The following is a 23,978-nucleotide window of genomic DNA, read 5'->3' on the forward strand; positions in this document are numbered from 1 at the left end:
TCCCAATGTTTTATTGCTGTTGATACTTTATGTATTATTATAAATGCTTTTTCCCCATTCTGTCTCTGATATCGGGCTTTCTATTTCCTTTTCCCATTTTCTCATTCCCCCCAATTCACTAAGGGTTCAACTTCTATTTCTGTATAGGGATGGCACTGTAATTATTTTATAAAAAGAAAACAACTACAGTTGTGCTCATAAGTTTACATACCCTGGCAGAATTTATGATTTTATGGCCATTTTTCAGAGAATACAAATAACACAAAAACATTTCTTTCACTCATGGTTAGTGTTTGGCTGAAGCCATTTATTATTGATCAACTGTGTTTACTCTTTAAATCATAATGGCAACAGGAACTACCCAAATTACCCTGATCAAAAGTTTACATACCCTGGTGATTTTGGCCTGATAACATGCACACAAGTTGACACAAAGAGGGTTGAATGGCTATTTAAGGTAACTATCCTCACCTGTTTGCTTGTAAGGTGTGTGTGTATATAAAAGGTCACTGAGTTTCTGGACTCCTGACAGACCCTTGCATCTTTCATCCAGTGCTGCACTGACAATTCTGTATTCTGAATCATGGTGAAAGCAAAAGAATCGTCAAAGGATCTGCAGGAAAAGGTAATAAACTGTATAAAAGGGTAAAGGGACATAAGATATCAAAGGAATTGAGAATGCCAATCAGCAGTGTTCAAACTCTAATCAAGAAGTGGATCATTCATAGTCTCTGAAAAATGGCCAAGAAATCATAAATTCTGCCAATTCTGTAAACTTATGAGCACATCTGTAAGTACTTTTTCCTAATCGATATACAGCGGTCAGATGACCCAGCTCTTCTCATCCTGTCTACAGAGAAACATAAGCAGGAGGATATTATAGTCCTCTGCTGCTGGTCAAATGTTCAAAATAAAATAAAAATCAGCCTTTGGAATACAGAGTAAAAATAGATAATATCAATGAATTGTTTCAAACTGTCATACAAATGTATATTTAATCAAATCTTTATCATTTGTTGCCAATAACATGGTGTGGGGGCATTTCAGAGTGCCACGCCCCTCCAGCCTGTCTCTTAGAATAAGAGGGAGGTGAAGCCTTCATCAATCCACATGCAATATCCCACCCCCATTGTGTTTAAACTGTCATTTACCACTGTGTATATGCCCACATGTGTGACTCTAAAGCCACAAGTGCTGCTTAGATTGGATAGGGAGAAAATGCCCAGCATAGAAACTCACTGAAAACTGAGCATGTGCCAACAAAAGCTGCAAACCAAATGCAGTGGAGACATGGACAGGGGGCGGGTGACAGGACAACAGAATCAACCATTTTTTGCAGGATACAGAAAATGAATCCCATAGTAACCAAGTGAGTATGAACAGCATTTATCGATAGTTTATGATGTTTGTTTAGTGACACGAAGTTACAGCTCACACACTAGGTTGCTCTCCCAGTTTCTCAGAGAAAGAGAGGTGGACAGTGTGCTACAGTTTTGTGTTTACAGTATTAGTGCTATATACTGTATTTGATATTGACCGTTTGCAGGGACTTGCAGTTTGTGTGGTTAGGGAGAGTGGAGTGTAAACCCACCTGCATTCACTGTGATTTCCTAGGGGGGGTGTGTGTGGCAGGGTTCTGTTGATGTGTTGTCGCACCAGAACCTTCGAACGAACAGATCGTACGCTCGAACATTTAGAACCCCATTGACGTCTATGAGACTCGAACGTTCAAATTCAAAAGTGCTCATTTTAAAGCCTAATATGCAAGTTTTTGTCGCAAAACGTCTTTGAGAACCCAGGTCTTGCCCCAGGGAACATGTATCAATGGGAAAAAAGTTTTAAAAACGGTCGATTTTAATGATGCTTAGATAAAAAATAGTGATAGTCAAACCGCATTTGTATCGCATCAATGAAAAGCTGATGTTGGCGGCTCGTAACAGGCCAGATCTATCGCTGCATGGATCCCCGATACAGCTTTTCACGGATCTGGATCCATCGATGGTGCTGAAATGCAGAAACTTGAAGCCATTACTGCAGCAGCTGGTCAACAAGCAGATACAAGTACAAGTACAGATGGGCGTTCCCGTTTAAATTGTCCTTCACCTATAAAGGCCGTTCTCATTCATTCACAACGTTTCAGGCAGGAGAAGAACTGCTGCTAAAATTGGGAATCATCACTCAGGACTCTCCGGCTTCATCACTCCGGCCTGCTGAAGATCGTCCTATCTCTCCACTATGGCAAGATAGTAAGCGGCGACAGACCAGAAAGTGACGGGCTGACGAGATTTTGACGTTTTCTAATAGCATGTAATGTTGGGGGGGGGCATCGGTTCCCCTTCTGGGGGGGAGCCTCTGGGGTGGTGGGCCTGCTGGGGAACTTGCCCGCCCTGGGGTCGCTCCCCTGGTGGGGGGGTTCGGTGTGCTGGGTCCGCCTAGTTGTTTATTTCTATGTTTGTTTGCCTATTTCTTTCTTTTTAGAAGGGCTCTTAACTAGTTACGTAATTTGCCCATCCCGGTTGTCGGCACAGGAGTTTATTATTGCCGGGTTGGAGTGGCTACGCATGTCACTCGAGTGCGAGACTACTCATCCTCTGAGGAGGGGGGTACCCTTGCCCATTTTGTACCGGATGTTGTATCCGCCGGGGTTAACTCCCCATTTAGTTATGGCATTAGTCCGCTACTCTAGGTATGTTCATCTCGGTTTAGGCCACTATGGCCATTGTTAAATCTTTTTTTGTTTCTCACTTTTCTTTTTCTTTTTATCCTCAAGAGCTCCGATGCAGTTCCCTGTCCATTTAGGGACTCCAGTAGAAGTCCTGCAGTTGTCGGCCCTCGTCCCAGTAACCTTTATAACGCACTTAACGTTTCAAGGTAAGAGTGCTCTACCCTACCACGATGGCTAGGTCTTATTCTACGGACTATAGGGTCATTACTCACAATGTCCACGGATTCAATTCCCCTATCAAGAGAGCCAAGGCCTTTTAGTTTTATCATAGGCAGAGGGCCGATGTTCTCTTGCTACAGGAAACCCATTTTGCTAAGAACTCAGTGCCTCGATATCTCAATGCGAGATATCCGCAATACTTCCTTTCATGTGGTCTGGAAAAAAAAGGGGGAGTGGCAGTTTGATTTTCTAAGCGAATTCCCTTTACACCTATTACTATAGAAAAAGATAAGGGAGGAAGGTATTTAATGGCAGTGGGACCCTTTCACTACCAGTTGGTCTCCTTTATTTCGTATTATGACCCGAACACAGGACAGCTGGAATTTTTCCAAAATATGCTTCGGATAATAATGCCCAAGGTTCGGGGACAGGTGATAATGGGAGGGGACAGTAATATTCCATTGGATAGGATTATGGATAAATCGGATCCAACTAAAACGATCCTGAAGCGACCCCCGGTTAGTAGCAGTAAGGTAGCGCGCTTGTTTTACTCTTGCGATCTGATTGATATCTGGCAGGAATGTAATCCCTCGATGAGGGATTTTACCTACTATTCTCAGGTGCATCGTTCCTACTGTAGGATAGATCATCTCTTAGTCCGTACCCCTTTGCTTCCATATGTAACTTCAGCTAAAATTTTACCTACCCATTGGTCGGATCATTCCCCGATAAAACTCACCACTAGGGGGAGGTGGACTAAAGCTACCCCCTCTCCGTGGCGACTTAACGCTAGTATATTGAATGACCCTATGCTTTATGTAGAAATTGAGCGGGAGATTCAGGCCTACTTTTAAATTAATCAATCTGCGGACACTTCCCCTGCTATTAATTGGGCGGCCCACAAAGCAGCGATACAGGGCAAACTAATTCAAATCACGAGCAGATTAAAGCGGACTCGGGAGCACACAATTACACAGCTAGAGAAAAATTTAGAGGCTTTACTGGCGGAACAGCATGGGAACCCTCGGACTGATCTGAGTTTTAAAATTGACGAGGCACGTCTGGCACTAAATCTTAGCTTGACCACGCAAGCTGAGAAACACGTCAGTTGGTCCAAACATAGGTTTTATACGATGGGAGACAAGCCGACCACGCTGCTGGCAAGGAGGCTGGTGCCCCGGCCTTATACTTCGACGCTACCGAAATTGCGTTTACCGACCGGTCATTTTACCCAAAACCCTGAGCGAATCGTTAGGGAACTTCATAAATTTTATTCATTGTTATTATAGTCGACGGGACAGATTGGACCAGGCTAAGGTGGAAGTATTCTTTCATGGTATCAATCTACCCAAAATTGCTCAGGACCATGTGGACCTGATGGAAGGCGCAATTATGGAAACTGAGGTTAGGACGGCCATAAAGTCTCTGCACCCTACAAAGGCCCCGGTTTCTCTGGCCACTATTACAGGAAATATCAAGAAATCCTCATTCCTCACTTGTGCAAATACTTTAATGACTTGCGTTGGGATGGTAGACTTCCCACACATGATAATGCTGCTTTTATCCATGTTATACCAAAACCGGGCAAAGACCAAGGGGACTGAGGTAAATTATCATCCGATTTCGTTAATTAATACGGATTTAAAAATCTTGACTAAAGTTTTAGCTCTTAGATTGAATACCTTTCTCCCTTGTTACATTCATCCAGATCAGGCTGGTTTTGTTCCTAATAGACAGGCGTCAGACCAAACTTGTAGAATTATTAATTTGATCTCGGCAATCCAATCGGACTTGGATGGTGAAGGATCTAGAAGGGGTATGTTGCTTTCGTTGGATATCCAGAAGGCGTTCGATTCCTTCTCCTGGGATTATCTGTTCGATGTGCTGCATCGATATGGATTTGGCGAGCACTTTCTGGCCATCCTCTGAACGCTATATGATGCTCCGACGGCCTCCCTAATGATTCAGGGATATTCCTCTTAACCTCTAAATATTAGGAGGGGAACTAGGCAGGGACGCCCGCTATCTCCGCTACTATTTGTCCTGGCAATAGAGCCGTTAGCAATAAAAATCCGGGAATGCCAGGATGTACGAGGGATAGTTTGCGGCGGGTGCGAACATAAGTGTTTGCTTTTTGCCGACGATCTATTGCGGACTTTGACCTCACCAATCACGTCCCTTCCCAATCTGAATAAATCATAGCAAATCTAGGGCACTCAATATCTCACTGCCAAGCTCCACCCAGAAAGTGATTGAACAAACATCTGTTCCAGTGGGAATCTGAAACGCTTTCTTATTTGGGGGTTAATTTGACCTCATCTCTTCAAACTTTATATAGGAAGAATTACCCAGTTCTTATTAAAAGGCTAACTGAGGATCTGGCTAGATGGCGAATCCATCCCTCGTCGTGGTTCGGCAGACTTCACTCAATAAAAATAAACGTCCTACCAAGGATATTGTACTTATTCCGTACACTACCGGTAGCCTTGGTACACAGTGACTTGAAGATGTTGCAAGAAAAATATATCAGTTTATTTGGGGTGATAAGAGGCCTAGGGTGAACAAACACACTATGTATACTCTTAAGCGAAAGGGGGGGATTGGGCCTGCCTGATCTACAGAAATACTTTTATGCGGCTCAACTAGCCCAACTTTCTAGGTTCCACTCTAAGCGACCACAAGCAAAATGGATGGTTATAGAAACTTAAGCTTGTCGTCCACATCAATTATCCCATATTATGTGGCTTCCGCCTAAAGATAGACCCACTATTCTATGCCCATCTTTATCCTTCTCTCTGGATATTTGGGACAGGGTCTCTAGAATTCAGAATTTCAAATCACCTCATTCTCCATTGGCACCCCTGGTGAGGAATAGTGCTTTCACCCCCCGGGCCTCGATCCACTTGCTTTCAAATGGTGGACGAACAAGGGTCTGTTGTGCATAGAAGACCTTTGCAATAGAGGGGGTATACTGTCCGAGCAATCTATGCGGGAAAAGTACCAAATGCCATTAGTAGAATGTTACCGATATGCCCAACTACGTCATTTTGTACAAACTCTGGCTCGTCAGAGCGACTTAGTGGTTTTTACTCCCATGGAACACGTTTGCACTCGTTATGATGGCCTTAGAGGTCATATTTCTGAGATATATGCGATGTTGATGAGGTCATCAATTAAATTGAACTATATGCTCCAATGGGAAGAGGATCTGCAGGAAACTGCATCTAAATCACTTATAAATATGTCTATAATAGAAGCTAATTATAAAGTGTTGCTTAGATGGTATATGGTGCCGGCTAGACTCACCACCTTTGTACATGGGGCTACCCCTAAATGTTTTAGGGGTTGTGGCCAGATTGGAACTATCTACCATATTTGTTGGACATGCCCAAAGGTCAGGAGATTCTGGATTAGGGTGTATAATTTTATTTATTCATTGACGCAGTTGAATATGGTTAAACCTGCAAAACAGGCTCTTTTGGGTGACAGGGTGGCGGAGGCCTCTAGAGCCCAAAGGCGGCTGCTTACCTTTATATCAGCGAAGATCACGATAGCCAAGAATGGCGGTCCATCTCCTTGCCATCAGCTTAAAAGGAAATTGTCATGGTTGATGTTGAACGAGAGACTGACGGCACTGGTTCAGGACAAAATGAAGATGTTCCATAAGGTTTGGGACCCATTGCTTGCATATTTAACTAACGATCTAATATCGTTGGCGATGTAGATATGTTCCATCTGATTGATCTTAGGGTGCTGGTTAGTTGTTCTCTTATCTCGCTCCCTTTTTTCTTCTTTATTTCTCTTTTTTCCTTTTCATCTCTACCTTTCTTTCAGGAGCTCTCAAACACGGGTCCTCCGGTCTAGGTTATAGCATTGACAGTAAGATGGGTTTAGGATTTTATGCTCAGGGACTCTTGGCCTGTGGATCTTGGGGTTCCTAGGGTAAGCGCTGATTATTTATGTTTATATTTGGTTACACTTTGTGCCGTACCCTAGAGTCTTCTTTAATTTTTATTCCAATATTTCTGTTTAATACTGTGTTGCACTATATATTTGATATGTGGACCTTGAATGCGTTTGCCAACGCTCGCTAATCTGTTGGGATGCTTTTGTTTTGTCATATATATATTTTCAATAAACATAATTGGAACATAATATTTTCAATTACAATACCAGGTCTGTTGCAGGCTCCCTCCACCAGGAAACGTTCTAGTCTTTGTGAACCTAGTATTGTTTTAAAATATTATTGGCACTCTTGCCTGCACTGGATTGCATGATACAGAAGTGTGGGAAAGAGCCGATTACCTTTCACTTCTTGATTTGGCTCTCACTTCCTTTTTCTATTCAAAAATAAAGTTCTGCCTTTAGTGACACATTAATAAGGCCCGTACACATAATCTGATTTTATGACAGGAATTGTGTGAGGACAGGCTGTTGTCAGAAAATCTGACCGTTTGTATGCTCCATCTGACAAATGTTGTTGCGTTTTCCGACAACAAATGTTAGCTAGTATGCTTTAAAATTTTCCCACAACAAATGTGTGCTGTCGGATTATCCGATCGTGTGTACAGAATTCCTTCAGGAAAAAATCCAAAGTACAAAACACGCATGCTCCGAAGCAATGCCAACCATAACACAACATTAGCAGAAGGGTGGCACCAGAGAGCAGAGAAACCACGTAGTGTCGGGTTTGTTGGGCAACAATTCTTTGCCGTTTGTATGCAACACAAGTTTTCGGGCAAAAGTCCTACGCATTGTCCAATGGAAATCCAAATCGTGTGTACCAGGCTTTAGTCTTTTTTTTTTTTATATACAAAACTACAGAAATTAGTTCACTGGGCACTGCAAAGAAAAAACACTGACTGTCAAAGCAATGCAATAACACCGCTTTGATGCATACACATATATACAGATTTTATTTTTTCAATGTCATAATATCCCCATACATATTTTTACAAAACAAGAAAAAGGTACAAAAGAGTGAAATAGATACAAAAACAAAAATCAGACAAACATTTAAATGTGTGTGAAGGAAATCACAAATGCTGTTAGTGTTCATTTGTGAATATATAGCATAATTCTATTAAAAATTCTTATATTACCTTAATATAAAAGGAATAGTAAACACAAAAATAGTGAACATGTAGTCGGGAGTACCCATGTTTTCCCAAGTAAGTGAATGAGAACAAAGAATAACTTTTTTTTAAAACCTTAAAAGAACTTTATACATAATGCTTCAAGGCCACTGTAAACAGCAATTCCTAAGCCAAACACTTTTTTTTTCTGAGGTAACAATCTTCATTTAGAATTAAAATCTTGGTAATCTGAATGCAAAGTAATAGAACGCCAGAAAGTACTGCAGAAAAAAGTAGTGCTTAGCATCAAGAAGTCATAATTGTCCTTGAAAAAGCATACTGATCTAAAATGATAGACTAGGGTACAACACTAGGCCCAACCTCAAAGATGTACTTATACAATGCCTAAACAAAATAGAAGTAGCAGTCTAGGGATTGAACAGATTTAGTATTAGATATAGTATTCTAGCCATGTCTATCAATTGGCATGCCACATTAACATTGGTTAACGAAGATTTTCATGGTCTCATTCTTTCCCCGTTGCATTTTTGCGGCAATTTAGCCCAACTGTTTTTAAAATGACTGGACATAGAGGGTTATTTACAAAAAGGCAAAGCCACTTTGCACTACAAGTGCACTTGAAATTGCACTGGAAGTGCAGTCCCTGTAAAGCTGAGGGGTAGATCTGAAATGAGGGGAAGCTCTGCAGATTTTATCATCCAATGGATTGTGCAAGCTAAAATGCTGTTTATTTTCCTTGCATGTCCCCCTCGGATCTACAGCGACTGCACTTTCAGTGCACTTTTCACTTGTAATGCAAAGTGGATTTGCCTTTCATAAATAACCCCCGTAGTGTTAGGAGAAGTGGAGTGCTGTAGTCTATTACCAATTGCTATGAAGTGTGATACTCTAATACACACTCTAATTAAATATCGGTGTTTGTTCAGCTCCATAGATTTACAAACAGCCAAGAAACACGAAGCAACACCCTTAAAAAATATACAAATACTTATTAACAATGCCATAAAATATTAAACTAGTAAAGCAAATAGCTGGCACCATAGCAGCTTTGTAAAAACGACTTAAAAAAAAAAAAAAAAAAAAAAAAAAAATACTGCAGAGCTCACTTGTTCCTTGCGCTCAAATATATATTTGGATCTCTGTTTTTACTTGCCATCTGTGGCCCCTGTTACTTCATTGATGACAGTAGGGAAAGCTGAAGCCCCCAACATATTTCCATATAATGACCCCCAGGAGACATGACCTTACCACTCGTCTAGGTGACAACATAGTTCCTGGAAAAGGAAGTGAGGGATACCTACCCAACAATGCTTCAGACAGCAGTAAAGACCTGACGGCGGTTCCAGGCCTCTTCCTCTCTATCCAAAAATTAAAAAAGGTTTTGGCTGGATTTTCATTTCAACTACACTACACTTTCATACAGAAAATCTACTGCCATCAATACCCTAAAAATTATTAGGCATTAATAGCTTAAAAGGGGTTGTAAATGCTCATGTTTTTTCACCCTAATGCATTAAAATGAAAAAAAAAAAAAAAAAAAAAAACACCTGTCTGTGACCTCCCCCCGTGTCACTTACCTGAGCCCCGTGTTTCTACCTGAGGAGATGCGCTTGCCCTCTCTCCACGGGGTCCAGACTCTTGATTGGATAGATTGATAGCAGCGCAGCCATTGGTTCCCAATGCTGGCTCCCGCTGCTGTCAATCAAATCCAATGACGAGAGCGCCGGGGGAGGCGTGGGGTTTGTAGCCGAGTCCGGCATTCGCGTCTATAGACGCAAATTCCGGACTCTGGAGCATGGTAACCCCCGGGAGAGCGCTTCTCCTAGTGGGGGTCATCTGATGCGGGGAGGAGCTGTGAGAGCCACTGAGGGACCCCAGAAGACGAGGTTTGGGGCCACTCTGTGCAAAACGAGCTGCACAGTGGGGGTAAGTACGACATGTTTATTAAAAAAATAATACATTTTTATTTAACTAATAAATCGCACAACAGATCCTGAAACAGTGTGGTATTTAAATAATGCATAAACTGTACAATTCAAAACAGTGGAAGCCACTGAAGCATTCGTTTTGAGCTTCAAATAACTCCATGTTGAAGTTTCAGAGTGAGGGGAAAAAAAAAGCTAAGCTGGAAAAACATCTACGGACTGTGCTCATGTTTTTAAAGTAATTAAAATAGCTTTTTCTTTTTTAAATATATAAAAGTAAAACTGTTGTGGCAATTCTGCCCAAAGAAAGGTTTGAATATTGCACATAAGGTAGCAGGAAATTAAAGCGCTCACAAAAAGCAAAATTTTCACTGCCAAAATAAAGGAGTAAAACAATACAAATACTACAGGCACTATCCCTCAGTGGTATTATGTAGGGTTAGATTCAGATTCCTAGCAACAAAATCACTAACTCACCCAAATTTTATCCAGGAGGCCAAGGGAAATTTAGTAATAAAACGCCTCAGTTTGATGAAAAATGATACACAACAAAAAGGCAGAATATAGTTTTAAAAAGCATACAAATAAAAAAAAAACACACACACAAAAACTAGATGAACTATGGGACAAGACGCAGGTTCAGTAAACATCCACAATTTCTTTTAAACTTTGGTAGCTGGTCTATAGCAAGCATCTGGCTGCCACATGCGAAGATCCACAATGACCTGGTTAAGCTTTTGCATCCAGAGATTTCGTTCATCTTTAGTGTCTGCAGATAACCAGTTCCTATGAGCAAAAAAAAAATGCATTATAAAATATGGCTAAAAATTTTTTTTCGTACAAGTGAACCTGTGCCTAGAAAAATTCAAAATTATTCACACATTAAATATTTACATATTCTGAACACGTAGTAAAAAGGACTTTGAAACAAGCCTCCATTCATTTCTGTAGCTATAGGCATTGTGGAAAAACATAGTAAGTCAGTGCTAGACTTTTCAGTAACAATTTCTAGGAGTCTTCCAGGACAGCGTAGGAGAGGCTGGCACATCCGCCAACAGAAACAGGAAACGCATCTTAAAAAACACTTTAAAAAGGAAGTTTTTCTACCAAACTGACCAGAAGTAAACAAGGACTTAAGGTGGATGTAAAACCTCTCATATACCCAGTGAAGTGAACGGCCTCAGATGATACAAGGATTAAACAAATCTCCCTACACATGTTTTACATGTATATCTGCGGTCTTCAGCTTGCTATATTCTTTAGAAAGCGCACATTGTGTTAGATTTTTTTCTCTCCCTGTTCAGCACTGGGAGTGGATTCTTGGCATACACTGTGTGACAGCTGATTGGAGGAAAGGCACACACCCCACCTCCACATAAGTATGGAAGGAATGTGCAGAGCTGTGCTGTGAATAGACCAGCTCTCTGCCAATCTATAGCTCCCACCCAAATACACATTTCAGGTGGGTTTCATCTTGGTTGTCAGAGAACTTGTCATGCGGATAACAGAAGAACAGAGCAGCAGAAAAATGCGAGACTCAGGGCTTTGGAGAGAGATAAGAAAGCACTACAGATATATGTGCCAAGGTCTTCAGCTTGCTATATTCTTTAGAATTTGAACATCATGTTAGAATTTTTACTTCCTATACAAAAAATTTGCTAGGAGAAAGACTTTGTTCTAGCAGTATATACATTCAAAGTATCTTCTGCCAAAAAAGTTATACCTCCTGGCATGTTTTTCAGACTTATGTGCCACCTTAATTATTTTGCAGGGACAAATTTGTATGTTTTTTGGCACGCCTAGTTGCCGAATAGGCAAGGTCAAGCAAATTTACAGGCCAGCATCCGTCAGATTTCAGGGGATTATTCACCCCCTGAAGCTGAATAATCAGACACAAGCAAAGCAAATAAATCTAAATAGATTGCCAAATAAACCTATTCAATCAGTAACCCAGCATTACTGTAATAAGAATGAATATTTAAAATTGTTGCACAAGTACAGACATGATTAGTTCGAAGTCTTTTCACTGATTATATCTACTTCATATAGCTGAAAACTACATGGGATTAAACAATGTCAGCGCATTCTGAATCCTAAATGGCTTCCTTGTAACACCTGCATTTTCTACATCATTACCGATTAGATTCACTGCTGAGCGCCTGGGAAGACGTTTTGAACAGAACTGCTATATAAAAATAGTTATTTTGGTTATATTACATTCCTAATAATTTCCTGCTCAATAAAATATGGATAGATAAAAATATATATATATATATATATATATATATATATATATATATATATATATATATATATATATATATATATATATATATATATATATATATATATATATATATATACATATACACATACATACATACATATATATATATATGACACACACACACACAAAAAAAACCCCCCACAAAACTGGCAATTCAACCAAAAAAGTACTTACTTGGTAACGCACAGTGTGTCCCGGCATTGGCTAACTAAAGTTTCTCTGTCACCCTCTCTCTGTGGACGCACTGTAATAAGCTCCAACGTATTGGGTCGGGCGCAGAATTCCCGGTTGGCTGGTTCGATTTTCCTGCTTGTACAGTTTGCCAAGTTTATTCTGCCAATAGGGTTCTGACAAAACAAGAAAACAAGGAGGTAAGGAGGCAATTCCACTCTACGCAGCGCAATTTGTGTGTAAAAATATCCTTTTAATCTGAACCCTTTATAAAGTAGTAAAGATCAGTTTAAAACTACAAGAGACAAGGTTTCTGTGTGTGTGTAATTTGTATATATATATATATATAAAACACATAAACATACATACATACATACATACACACACACATACACACACACACACACAGTGCCTTGCGAAAGTATTCGGCCCCCTTGAACTTTGCAACCTTTTGCCACATTTCAGGCTTCAAAGATATAAAACTGTATTTTTTTTTTGAAGGATCAACAACAAGTGGGACACATTCATGAAGTGGAACGAAATTTCTTGGATATTTCAAACTTTAACAAATAAAAAACTGAAAAATTGGGCGTGCAAAATTATTCTGCCCCTTTACTTTCAGTGCAGCATACTCCCTCCAGAAGATCAGTGAGGATCTCTGAATGATCCAATGTTGACCTAAATGACTAATGATGATAAATAGAATCCACCCGTGTGTAATCAAGTCTCTGTATAAATGCACCTGCACTGTGATAGTCTCAGAGGTCCGTTTAAAGCGCAGAGAGCATCATGAAGAACAAGGAACACACCAGGCAGGTCCGAGATACTGTTGGGGAGAAGTTTAAAGCCGGATTTGGATACAAAAAGATTTCCCAAGCTTTAAAACATCCCAAGGAGCACTGTGCAAGCGATAATATTGAAATGGAAGGAGTATCAGACCACTGCAAATCTAAGAAGACCTGGCCGTCCTTCTAAACTTTCAGCTCATACAAGGAGAAGACTTATCAGAGATGCAGCCAAGAGGCCCATGATCACTCTGGATGAACTGCAGATCTACAGCGGAGGTGGGAGACTCTGTCCATAGGACAACAATCAGTCATATACTGCACAAATCTGGCCTTTATGGAAGAGTGGCAAGAAAAAAACCATTTCTTAAAGATATCCATAAAAAGTGTCGTTTAAAGTTTGCCACAAGCCACCTGGGAGACACATCAAACATGTGGAAGAAGGTGCTCTGGTCAGATGAAACCAAAATCAAACTTTTTGGCAACAATGCAGAACGTTATGTTTGGCGTAAAAGCAACACAGCTCATCACCCTGAACACACCATCCCCACTGTCAAACATGGTGGTGGCAGCATCATGGTTTGGGCCTGTTTTTCTTCAGCAGGGACAGGGAAGATGGTTGAAATTGATGGGACGATGGATGGAGCCAAATACAGGACCATTCTGGAAGAAAACCTGATGCAAAAGACCTGAGACTGGGACGGAGATTTGTCTTCCAACAAGGCAATGATCCAAAACATAAAGCAAAATCTACAATGGAATGGTTCACAAATAAACATATCCAGGTGTTAGAATGGCCAAGTCAAAGTCCAGACCTGAATCCAATCGAGAATCTGTGGAAAGAACTGAAAACTGCTGTTCACAAACGCTCTCCATCCAACCTCACTGAGCTCGAGCTGTTTTGCAAGGAGGAATGGGCAAAAATTTCAGTCTCTCGATGTGCAAAACTGATAGAGACATACTCCAAGCGACTTACAGCTGTAATCGCAGCAAAAGGTGGCGCTACAAAGTATTAACTTAAGGGGGCTGAATAATTTTGCACACCCAATTTTTCAGTTTATTTGTTAAAAAAAGTTTGAAATATCCAATAAATTTCGTTCCACTTCATGATTGTGTCCCACTTGACCGGGTGCCTGGATTTTGTCGAGCCCTTCTCACTGCCATCTGTGTTAATTACATGAAAGGCGGACCTGTTGGGGAACTAGCTGCTCAGAATACCAATCAGGTTTTTCCCACTTTCCAAGTTCAGCCTACAGCACTGGTTTTTAGGACAGTGGTAGACTCTGGACTGTCTCTGTATGCCATCTTAAAAGGATAAGGTCACCTTTGGGAACATATAACATGTTCCCAGTGTAGCAGCCGCTGCTCGCTCGTCCCTTCTCCTTGCGGCAGTAGTATGGGGAGAAGTTTCCTGTACTAGCGATCGCTTTTTAAAATCAGCATTGGCCGTGCGCTGCTCCACTCACGCGGTAGCGTCATTCATTCACACAGCTCTGTGTGAATTAACTACAAGCCCCGGCATCCTTTGCAGTTGGTGGCTTGTAGTTCTAAATTAATTACGACACTACAGAGCGCCATGGTAGTTCATCAATTTGTTCCTGTCAGTGTATCTGCCTGGCCGTACAGGTATACAGATTTATGGACAGGTCTACAGGAGACCTGCATGGCACCAGTGATCAGAAGATCACTGGTGCAATGCTTTATAGGCCTCAAAATAAAGAAATACACATTTTTTTTTCCTGCAAAAAATATGTGCAGGTAATATATTTTTTCTAAAAGGTGAACTTATCCTTTAAGAGTTGGTCTTAATTACCTCCAGTCTTATCCATAAACTGGTGGCAATTCATTTTGAAATGGTCGCAGCCATAGCAACAAAACGTTAAAGTGCTAAAAAAATAGGAACTACGTGAATCTGTTGTAGGTGTCGGACCGGTTAACAAAAACTCACAAGGTTTTCAAGAATTGCATAACTTTGTAATGGGCCAATACCATCAGAAAAAGCCATGCAAACACTTGTCTTCCATGTCCATTTTAAAAGCAGAGTATTGTCTAAGAGAGCAACCCCTTTGTCCAAAGAAAGGCTCCTTGTTGCTCTGATGAAATTACTTTCACTTTGTTATGGAGACTTATGCTGGCCATACACGTATAGATTTCAGTTAGAATATTTTCGTTTTAAAGGATGTTAGATTAATTTTCTAATTAGTGGGGTCAAATCGACGGCAGGGAGAGCCTGCAGTGCGGAGGACGGTCTATGTGGACAGCTTTACCTCAGATACCTGCATACTTAGATGTACCTCTTATTTATCAACCATGCGAGTTGCTAAATGTTATACCTTCATTAAATGTAACCATATTGCTACACTTAGAGGCGCCTCTCTTTCCTTTTATACTCTGTAGCTCCTGCTGGATTTTGCTTCCAATCCCTTTGTGGAGGCTTCTATTTGTGTGATGGACATTTTATGGTTACACAACCTTGTTATAATCTTTTTATATGGACTATATAAAACTGTAGGACTCATGAATATTGGTTGTGGAACAAATGAGTTTTCAATTATTTCTTATGGAGATATACGTTGATATACGATTGCTTTGTATTACAAGCATGTTTCTGGAACCAATTATGCTTGCAATCCAAGATTTTACTGTAAGAGATATGGGGAAACAACCCCCCCCCCCCCCCCCCAACAACAAACATGTCGTACTTACCTGCTCTGTGCAATGGTACAGAGCAGCCCCCGTCTTCCTCTTCTCAGGTCCCCCACCGTCACTCCTGGCTGCTGCCGCCCCTTGACCAGTGCCCCTAATAGCAAGCTGCTTGCTATGGGGCATTGGTGCGTGCTTGCTCCTGAGCTCTGCTCTAAGCATCTATAAGACACACAGAGCCATGGCTCGGCCCTGCCTCCTGCTGCTGTCTAAGCCAGTGTTTCTCAACTCCAGTCCTCGGGGCGCACCAACAGGTCATGTTTTCAGGCTTTCCATTATTGTGCACAGGTGATTTTATCAGTTTCACTGCCTTAGTAATTACCACAGCAGTTTGATCTGAGGGAAATCCTGAAAACATGACCTGTTGGTGCGCCCCGAGGACTGGAGTTGAGAAACACTGGTCTAAGCCAATGAGGAGAGGAAGTCATGGGACTGCCAAGGCTCTCATGCACATCGCTGGATTGGGAGGGGTCTTGGGTGAGTATTAAAGCGGGAGTTCACCCTAAAAAAAATTTTTAACATTAGATTGATGCTCATTTTGTCTAGGGGAATCGGGTAGTTTTTTTAAAAACGAACCAGTACTTACCGTTTTAGAGAGCGATCTTCTCCGCCGCTTCCGGGTATGGTCTTCGGGACTGGGCGTTCCTATTTGATTGACATGCTTACGACAGTCGCATCTATCGCGTCACGAGTAGCCGAAAGAAGCCGAACGTCGGTGCGGCTCTTGTGCGGCTCTATACTGCGCACCGACGTTCGGCTACTTTCGGAAAATCGTGACGCGATAGATGCGACAGCCGGAAGCCTGTCAATCAAATAGGAACGCCCAGTCCCGCAGCCCATACCCGAAAGCGGCGGAGAAGATCGCTCTCTAAAACGGCAAGTACTGCTTCATTTAAAAAAAAAATACCAGATTCCCCTAGACAAAATGAGCATCAATCTAATGTTAAAAATTTACATTTCCGGGTGAACCTCCACTTTTGTTTTTTTTTACGTTTGTGCATAGAATGCAATGAGGTAAAAAAAAAGAAATAAACACTTGTCTTTACAAACACATTAACAAAACATTAACACTGACCTTTCGTTTTTCATCATCTGGATATGTCCAGTAAGATATACAATAACCCGACAGAACGCACCAACGCCGATGCCAAGCTCCAAAGCCACTTACATCTTCAAACATAGTCTGAAATTAGGATAATACTCATAAGGGAAAAAAAGCAGGCAAATGTATGCAGGTACAGATATATTATATTCATTAGAATGCAAACATCTATTTCCTGGCAGGTGATCTATCAAAACACATAAAAGGTCCAAGACATGTCTCTCAACTGCAACCAGCAGACATGTCTGTTCACTGTATGATGGAGACTGTATACAGTCATCTCTCAAAGCCGATTAAATTCCTCTTTTGCACTTGAACAAAGTTCTCCTTTTTCTGTACTTATATTAAACAGGATATTATTAATATACAGTTTTAATTAATTAGCACAGGCGTTCTGCTGCAGTTAAAAAGTGATTTCATGCTTCAGAACACACTATACTACCCTTCTATGTAACACCTGAACCATCGCTCAGCTATTTACTCTGTACTATGAAGAAGGTCAAACCGACCTTATATAAAAATTCCTGCCTACTGGATTACCATTATAAACCAGACAAGTTGGAGATCAATTGAACTTCCAACGCTGGGCCTGTACATGTACTTTCTTATGCAAGGGGACCTTGCGGGCGCTGCAGGATTTCAGTCTTTCACTACATAGTGTGTTACCAATTGTTTTCTTGGTGACTATGGTCCCAGCTGCCTTAAGATCATTGACAAGATTCTCCCGTGTAGTTCTGGGCTGATTCCTCACTGTTCTCATGATCATTGAAACTCTACACAGGCGAGATCTTGCATGGAGTCCCAGATCAAAGGAGGTTGAGTTATTTTGTTTCTTCTATTTGTGAAGAATAACACCAACTGTTGTCACCCTCTCACTCAGCTTCCAGCCTTGTGTAGGTCTACAATCTTGTCCCTAGACATCCTTGGACAGCTTTTTGGTCTTGGCAATGGTGGAGAAATTGGAATCTGATTGATAGACACCTGTCCACAGAAGCATTTATACAGGCAACAAGCCGAGATTGAGAGCACTCCCTTTAAGAGAGTGCTCCTAATCTCAGCTTGTTACCTGTATAGAAGACACCTGGGAGCCAGAAATCTGATTGATAGAGGATCAAATACTTATTTCACTCATTAAATTGTAAATTAATACATTTTTTAAAATGCATTTTTCTGCATCAAGATGGATCATTTGTCAGTGGGCAAACGTACAAAATTAGCAGGGGATCAAATGCCTTTTCCCCCTCACTGTACATCTACTTTTGATCAGACGTTAATAAAGAGTCTGAAAAATAGGGAGTATTCAGAGGTTGGTAACAGAACGGAAAAGTAGGGTCATGCAGGGGTTGACAAATTTGCTTGGAATCTAGGAGCCAGCTAAAAAAGTTAGGAGCCAGAAAACGCACCCCGTCGAGCTTGCGCGCAGAAGCGAACACATACGTGAGCAGCAACCGCATATGTAAACGGTGTTCAAACCACACATGTGAGGTATCGCCGCGATTGGTAGAGCGAGAGCAATAATTCTAGCTCTAGACCTCCTCTGTAACTCAAAACATGCAACCTGCAGAGTTTTTTTAAACGTCGCCTATGGAGATTTTAAAGGGTAAAAGTTTGTCGCCATTCCACGAGTGGACATAATTTTGAAGCGTGACATGTTGGGTATCAATTTACTCGGCGTAACATTATCTTTCATAATATTAAAAAAAATGGGGATAACTTTACTGTTGTCTTATTTTTTAATAAAAAAAAAGTGTAATTTTTTCCCCAAAAAAGTGTGCTTGTAAGACCGCTGCGCAAATACGGCGTCACAGAAAGTATTGCAACGATCGCCATTTTATTCTCTAGGGTGTTAGGATAAAAAATATATATAATGTTTGGGGGTTCTAATTAGAGGGAAGAAGATGGCAGTGAAAATAGTGAAAAATTATCATGTGTAAACAGATTTTCCTTAAAGCTATATCTGTTGCTACAGAATCCATCTGTTAAATCAGAATTGTTATTGCATGAACTGCTTTTCAGTGCCAACCAAAGGAAACTTTGCCAATGTGACAGATTTCTGGGCAAATTATTTGAAGAGCAGATAAGTTAGGTTAAAGTCATTTTAAAGGGATTAGGTGCGATATGAACATTCCAAACATCAAATGAGCTGCCAGTGTTTGGTTTGGCTTATGTGATTCGCAAAACGCAGTGTGTCCTAATTTTAAAATTACGAAAATTCTGTCCGACAATCGGCTCAAAAGGACAAAACTGCGCACCGATCTAAGCAAACCATTAAGCCAACATTAAGAAGGTTTATGTATGAATATTTTTAAAATATTAGTCAGTCAAATAATGAGAAATACAAATTTGCGTGGTTTGGTTTGTTAAAGGGGTTGTAAAGGTTAGTTTTTTATTTTCTAAATAGGTTCCTTTAAGCTAGTGCATTGTTGGTTCACTTACCGTTTCCTTCCATTTCCCTTCTAAATTTTTTTTTCCCTTTGTCTGAATTTCTCACTTCCTTTTCCTCCTCAGTAAGCTGTTCTGGCTGACTAACCCCCAGCCAGAACAGGGGGCAAGCTTACTGAGGAGAAACAGGAAGTGAGAAATTATAAATTATATATTGCCGCTTACCAATCCTTAGAGGTGGTGGCTGCATTAGTTTTTTGTTTAGGCTTCTTTCCCCTCTCTTCACCTAGTGATCTGGCCAGTAACACACCTCCTGTATTAGATTGGATGTAGCTGTGATTGGACACAACTGATCACATTGTAAAGGGCCGCTGCGATTGCCACTTTACCCCGATCAGCTGTATCCAAAAGACACAGCGATCACAGAGCACGCCACGGGAGGTGTGCAGGGGTGGGGTTCTGAGAGGACATCTATGGACGCCCTCCCAGAACTATAGTACTGCACTGTAGCCCTCTTTTAGCTATAGTATGGTACTAAAGTAGTTAACCACTTCAATACTGGGCACTTAAACCCCCTTCGTGCCCAGACCAATTTTCAGCTTTCAGCTCTTTTTTCCCCCCACAAAGAGAGCTTTCTTTTGGTGTTATTTGAACATCTCTGCGATTTTTTTTTTAATTTTTAAATAAAAAAAAAAAACACAACACACACACACTATTTTTTACTTTTTGTTATAATAATATCCAATTTATTTTTATTAAATAAAAATTTCCCTCAGTTTAGGCCGATACGTATTCTTCTACATATTTTTGTAGAAAAGAAAAGAAAGAAAAAAAATCGCAAGCTTATATTGATTGGTTTGCGCAAAAGTTATAGCGCCTACAAAGTAGCGGATAGATTTGATTTTTTTTTTTTTACTAGTAATGTCGGCGATCTGCGATTTTTTTGTCAGGCCTGCGATATTACGGCGGACGTATCGGACACTTGACACAATTTTGGGACCATTCACATTTATACAGCGATCAGTGCTATAAAAATGCACTAATTACTGTATAAATGTGACTGGCAGTGAAGGGGTTAACCCTAGGGGTTGAGGAAGGGGTTAAATGTGTATCCTGGGTGTGTTCTGTGTGGGGGGAGGGGAATGACTAGGGGAGGTGACCGATGCTGTGTCCCTATGTACAAGGGACACAGCATCGGTCTCCTCTCTCCCTGACAGGACGTGGAGCTCTGTGTGTAAACACAGAGCTCCACGTCCCTGCTGTCACCGCCGATTGCGTGCACTCGGCGGACTTCGCGGCCGCCAGGCACACGCATCAGCTCCCCAGTAATGCGCCAGGCACGTTGTTGGGGGCGCGCACGGGGAATGACCTCAACAGGATGTCCAAATACGTCCACTCGGCACTTGAGAGCCGCGCTGTGGATGTCTTTCGTCCATAGCACGGATTCCAAGTAGTTAAGTAACAAACCCAGCTGAGTGACTCTTTAAATGTGTTATGTGCGGGTTTACCAAATTATTTTGTAAAAATAACAGCAAAAACTTAACTTTTAATGAATTACAAAAAAAAAAAAAAAATCTACTGTGAGATGACTCACCATAAAGCCCTTTTCTTCAAAAAAGGAATTGACTTGGCACTTGATTTTTAGACAGACATGGCCTTCTAAAGGAGACAAAAATGGAACCTAGAAGATCAGAAAAGAAGGTTTATTATTTATGTCATGTGTAATAAAACAAAGCACTTGCCATGTCAGTCACTGCAGTTGTTTCTGACAGAAGACATTGCCTGTCAAGTTCTAGCCACTGCCTCTCCTATCCCTTGGGATACCAATGTTCATCCCTGCTCTGTGAGCAATAGATAATGGCTTACCAAAGCATTCTACTTCTCTTTACAGGAGTACGAGGTCTCTGCTAGAAAAACAAATACAGACCTATACATCATACCGAACAGTTCTAACTTAAAGTGGATGTAAATGTTCATTTTCTTTTTTTGCAGTCACAATGTAGAGTATAAGATTTCCTATCATCTGTGCCCAGTCTTGCCACAAAGAGTTAATCCAGGTCTGAGCAATGGTCTTTTCTTTTTTTCAGTGGGATAAAACAGGAGAAAACTTTTGTCAGTTCTTCCCCCTTGCTGTGAGTGACAGGTTATTTACATATCTCATGCACTAGCCTGAGACAGGCATTTTTTAATTCCCACCCCCACTCCTTTTCTGAAGTTATGTGGTAAATTTTCTGGATTTTGACTGGATGTTAGTGATCATAGCAGAATTTAGTGTAAGGAATACACAGGAGAAAATGCATGTTGACAAGGGGAGTGTAGAGGTGGGCGGCGAGTCTGACATCACGACTCCACCCACCGAGCTCCAGACAACAGACCCACCCACAGAATCTGCAGTTTTTCAGTTCTTATAACAGACAGAGGGGAGACATTTGACAAGTAAGGATAAATGCAGGAGGCATCTATATCCTTATAGATAACCACTATGGCAGTAGTTTAGAAAGGATGAGAGTGGGTTTACATCCACTTTAAAGAAGAGCTCACATTGTAATCATTATGCATGTACAAGTAGGTTCTTGCAATTGAATGGTTTCATCACATTAGGTTTTTCATAATATATCCTCTGGTAACTGCTCTCAAGCCTACAACCAGGAACAAGAAAAGGTGAACAAGGAAATAACAGATCTCATTACCTTGTCTAAGAGAAACTTGTTGCAACCAATGGACGATAGCGAGAGCTTGTGAGATCCAACAAGAACAAAGTAGCTGGTGCGGACAGCATTGCGACCTCCTGGACTGGCCAAGGCTGTGAATGGTAAGAAGTAAGTTGTATACAAGTGAACCAAATAGAACTTTATCATTCTCACTACATTTGCCACCATTTAAACATATATATTTATTGATTTGAAAATTATACAAATACAAAACAAAGTCACTATGTATGTATATACATATACACACACACACACTTTTTTTATTATGATTAGCGAGTTTCTAACATCGGCTTGTTCAATTAAAGCGGTTGTAAACCTTAAATTTGCACTTTTACCTACAGGTAAGCCTATAACAAGGCTTACCTGTAGGTAAAAAGAATATCTCCTAAACCTGTACGGTTTAGGAGATATTCCCCTCGCAATGCGGGCGGCGCATGCGCAGGGGGGATCCACGGCGGAAGATCCGGCAGCCGCCGGACCTTGCCGATTTTTAAATCTCCCGCGCGCATGCGCGGGAGTGACGTCATCGCCGCTCCAGCCAATCACAGCGCTGGAGCGGCGCCGCTCCAGCCAATCACAGCGCTGGAGCGGCGATACCCGGAAGACACGCCGGAGCAAGATGACATCTCGCTCGGCGTGAACCAGGTAAGTGTTGTTCACCTCGTTTTTAGGTAAGTATTTCATAATCAGCTATTATGCGGTGCATACTAGCTGATTATGCATTTTGCCTTGCAGGTAAAAAAAAAAAAAAAAATTATATATGCGGTTTACAACCGCTTTAAGCTTTGAAAAGAAAAAAAAAAAAAAAAAAAAACACACCTTCCCCCAGGCTGGAATACCTCTTTAAAGCGGTAGTTCAACCCGCTTTGTTATTTTTACCGACAGTTAAGCCTATAATAAGGCTTACCTGTGGGTAAAATTAATAAATTTATATATATATATATATATATATATATATATATATATATATATATATATATATATATATATATATATATATATATATATATATATATATATATATATATATATATATATATATATATATATATATATATATATATATATATATATATATATATATATATATATATATATATATAATATATATATATTCTCCTTTTTTTTTTTATAAAATGCTTTTGGAGTACAAATATATTTCTATTTAGGATACATTAATAATTTAGTTTATTCAGCATGAAAGCATAGTTTTAGTTATGTAGCATGATATTCTGCAATATTTACATTTTGGGGAACTCATTCAATAAATCCAAGCTCCGAGATAACATGCATGTCATTGACGCATTCACACAATTCCACAGTAACCATGAGATAAAAAAAAAAAAGATCAGGAATATTCCTTTATCCCATTGTTATGGAAATCTATGTACACTACAAACTGGATGATTAAATTGGTTCTGATATCGCTGTTTTACTAACCTGACAGATTATTATTCTAAATAGGAAACCTTCATTTTGTTTTCAAATAAGGATTCTAACTACCAGCAAGAATAAGTCCTTACATTTAAAGAGCACCTGTAATTTCAGATCCATCATGGCAGCGCCTGTTAGAGGGCATCCACTCACCTGCTGCCACCACCGCATCACCAGCTGTCCCATTAAAAGTGAAAGGGACTGTCAGTGAGTCAACAGCGGGTCAGGAGAAGGCGCTGCTGCAGGACGAAGATGACAGTTGCGCTTTCAAAATATATAATTAAAATTACCGTATTAAAATCGGTGTATAAACGCACACTTTTTTCCCCTGAAAATTGGGGGGAAATCAGGGGTGCGCGTTATACGCTGATCCCTGCAGTCTCCGAGGGAAGAGGGACGGACGCATGCCGCTAAATTACAGAGCCGTGATCTGCTGTGTGTTGGGCGCTCCGTCACTCACAGCCACACCTCCTGGCCCCGCATTGGGCAACTGTCTCA

At 40.7% G+C, this 23,978-nt stretch overlaps 1 protein-coding gene across 2 annotated transcripts in view; it reads right to left on the reverse strand.

Annotated features, from left to right (window-relative positions):
• Positions 1-9,878: 9,878 nt before the first annotated feature.
• The window catches only part of ANLN (anillin actin binding protein), a 71,674-nt gene continuing 57,574 nt past the window's right edge, over positions 9,879-23,978 (reverse strand). For both annotated transcript variants that reach the window (XM_040353221.1, XM_040353222.1), the window contains exons 20-24: positions 22,026-22,138; positions 20,930-21,016; positions 16,927-17,034; positions 12,367-12,539; positions 9,879-10,691 (exon numbers count right to left, since the gene is read on the reverse strand). In XM_040353221.1, coding sequence (XP_040209155.1) covers positions 10,568-10,691; positions 12,367-12,539; positions 16,927-17,034; positions 20,930-21,016; positions 22,026-22,138 — 605 coding nt within the window. In that variant the 3' untranslated portion in view covers positions 9,879-10,567. The remainder of the gene's footprint in view (positions 10,692-12,366; positions 12,540-16,926; positions 17,035-20,929; positions 21,017-22,025; positions 22,139-23,978) is intronic.

Source organism: Rana temporaria, chromosome 5 (genome assembly GCF_905171775.1).
Source record: "Rana temporaria chromosome 5, aRanTem1.1, whole genome shotgun sequence".
Taxonomy (NCBI): Eukaryota; Metazoa; Chordata; class Amphibia; order Anura; family Ranidae; genus Rana; species Rana temporaria.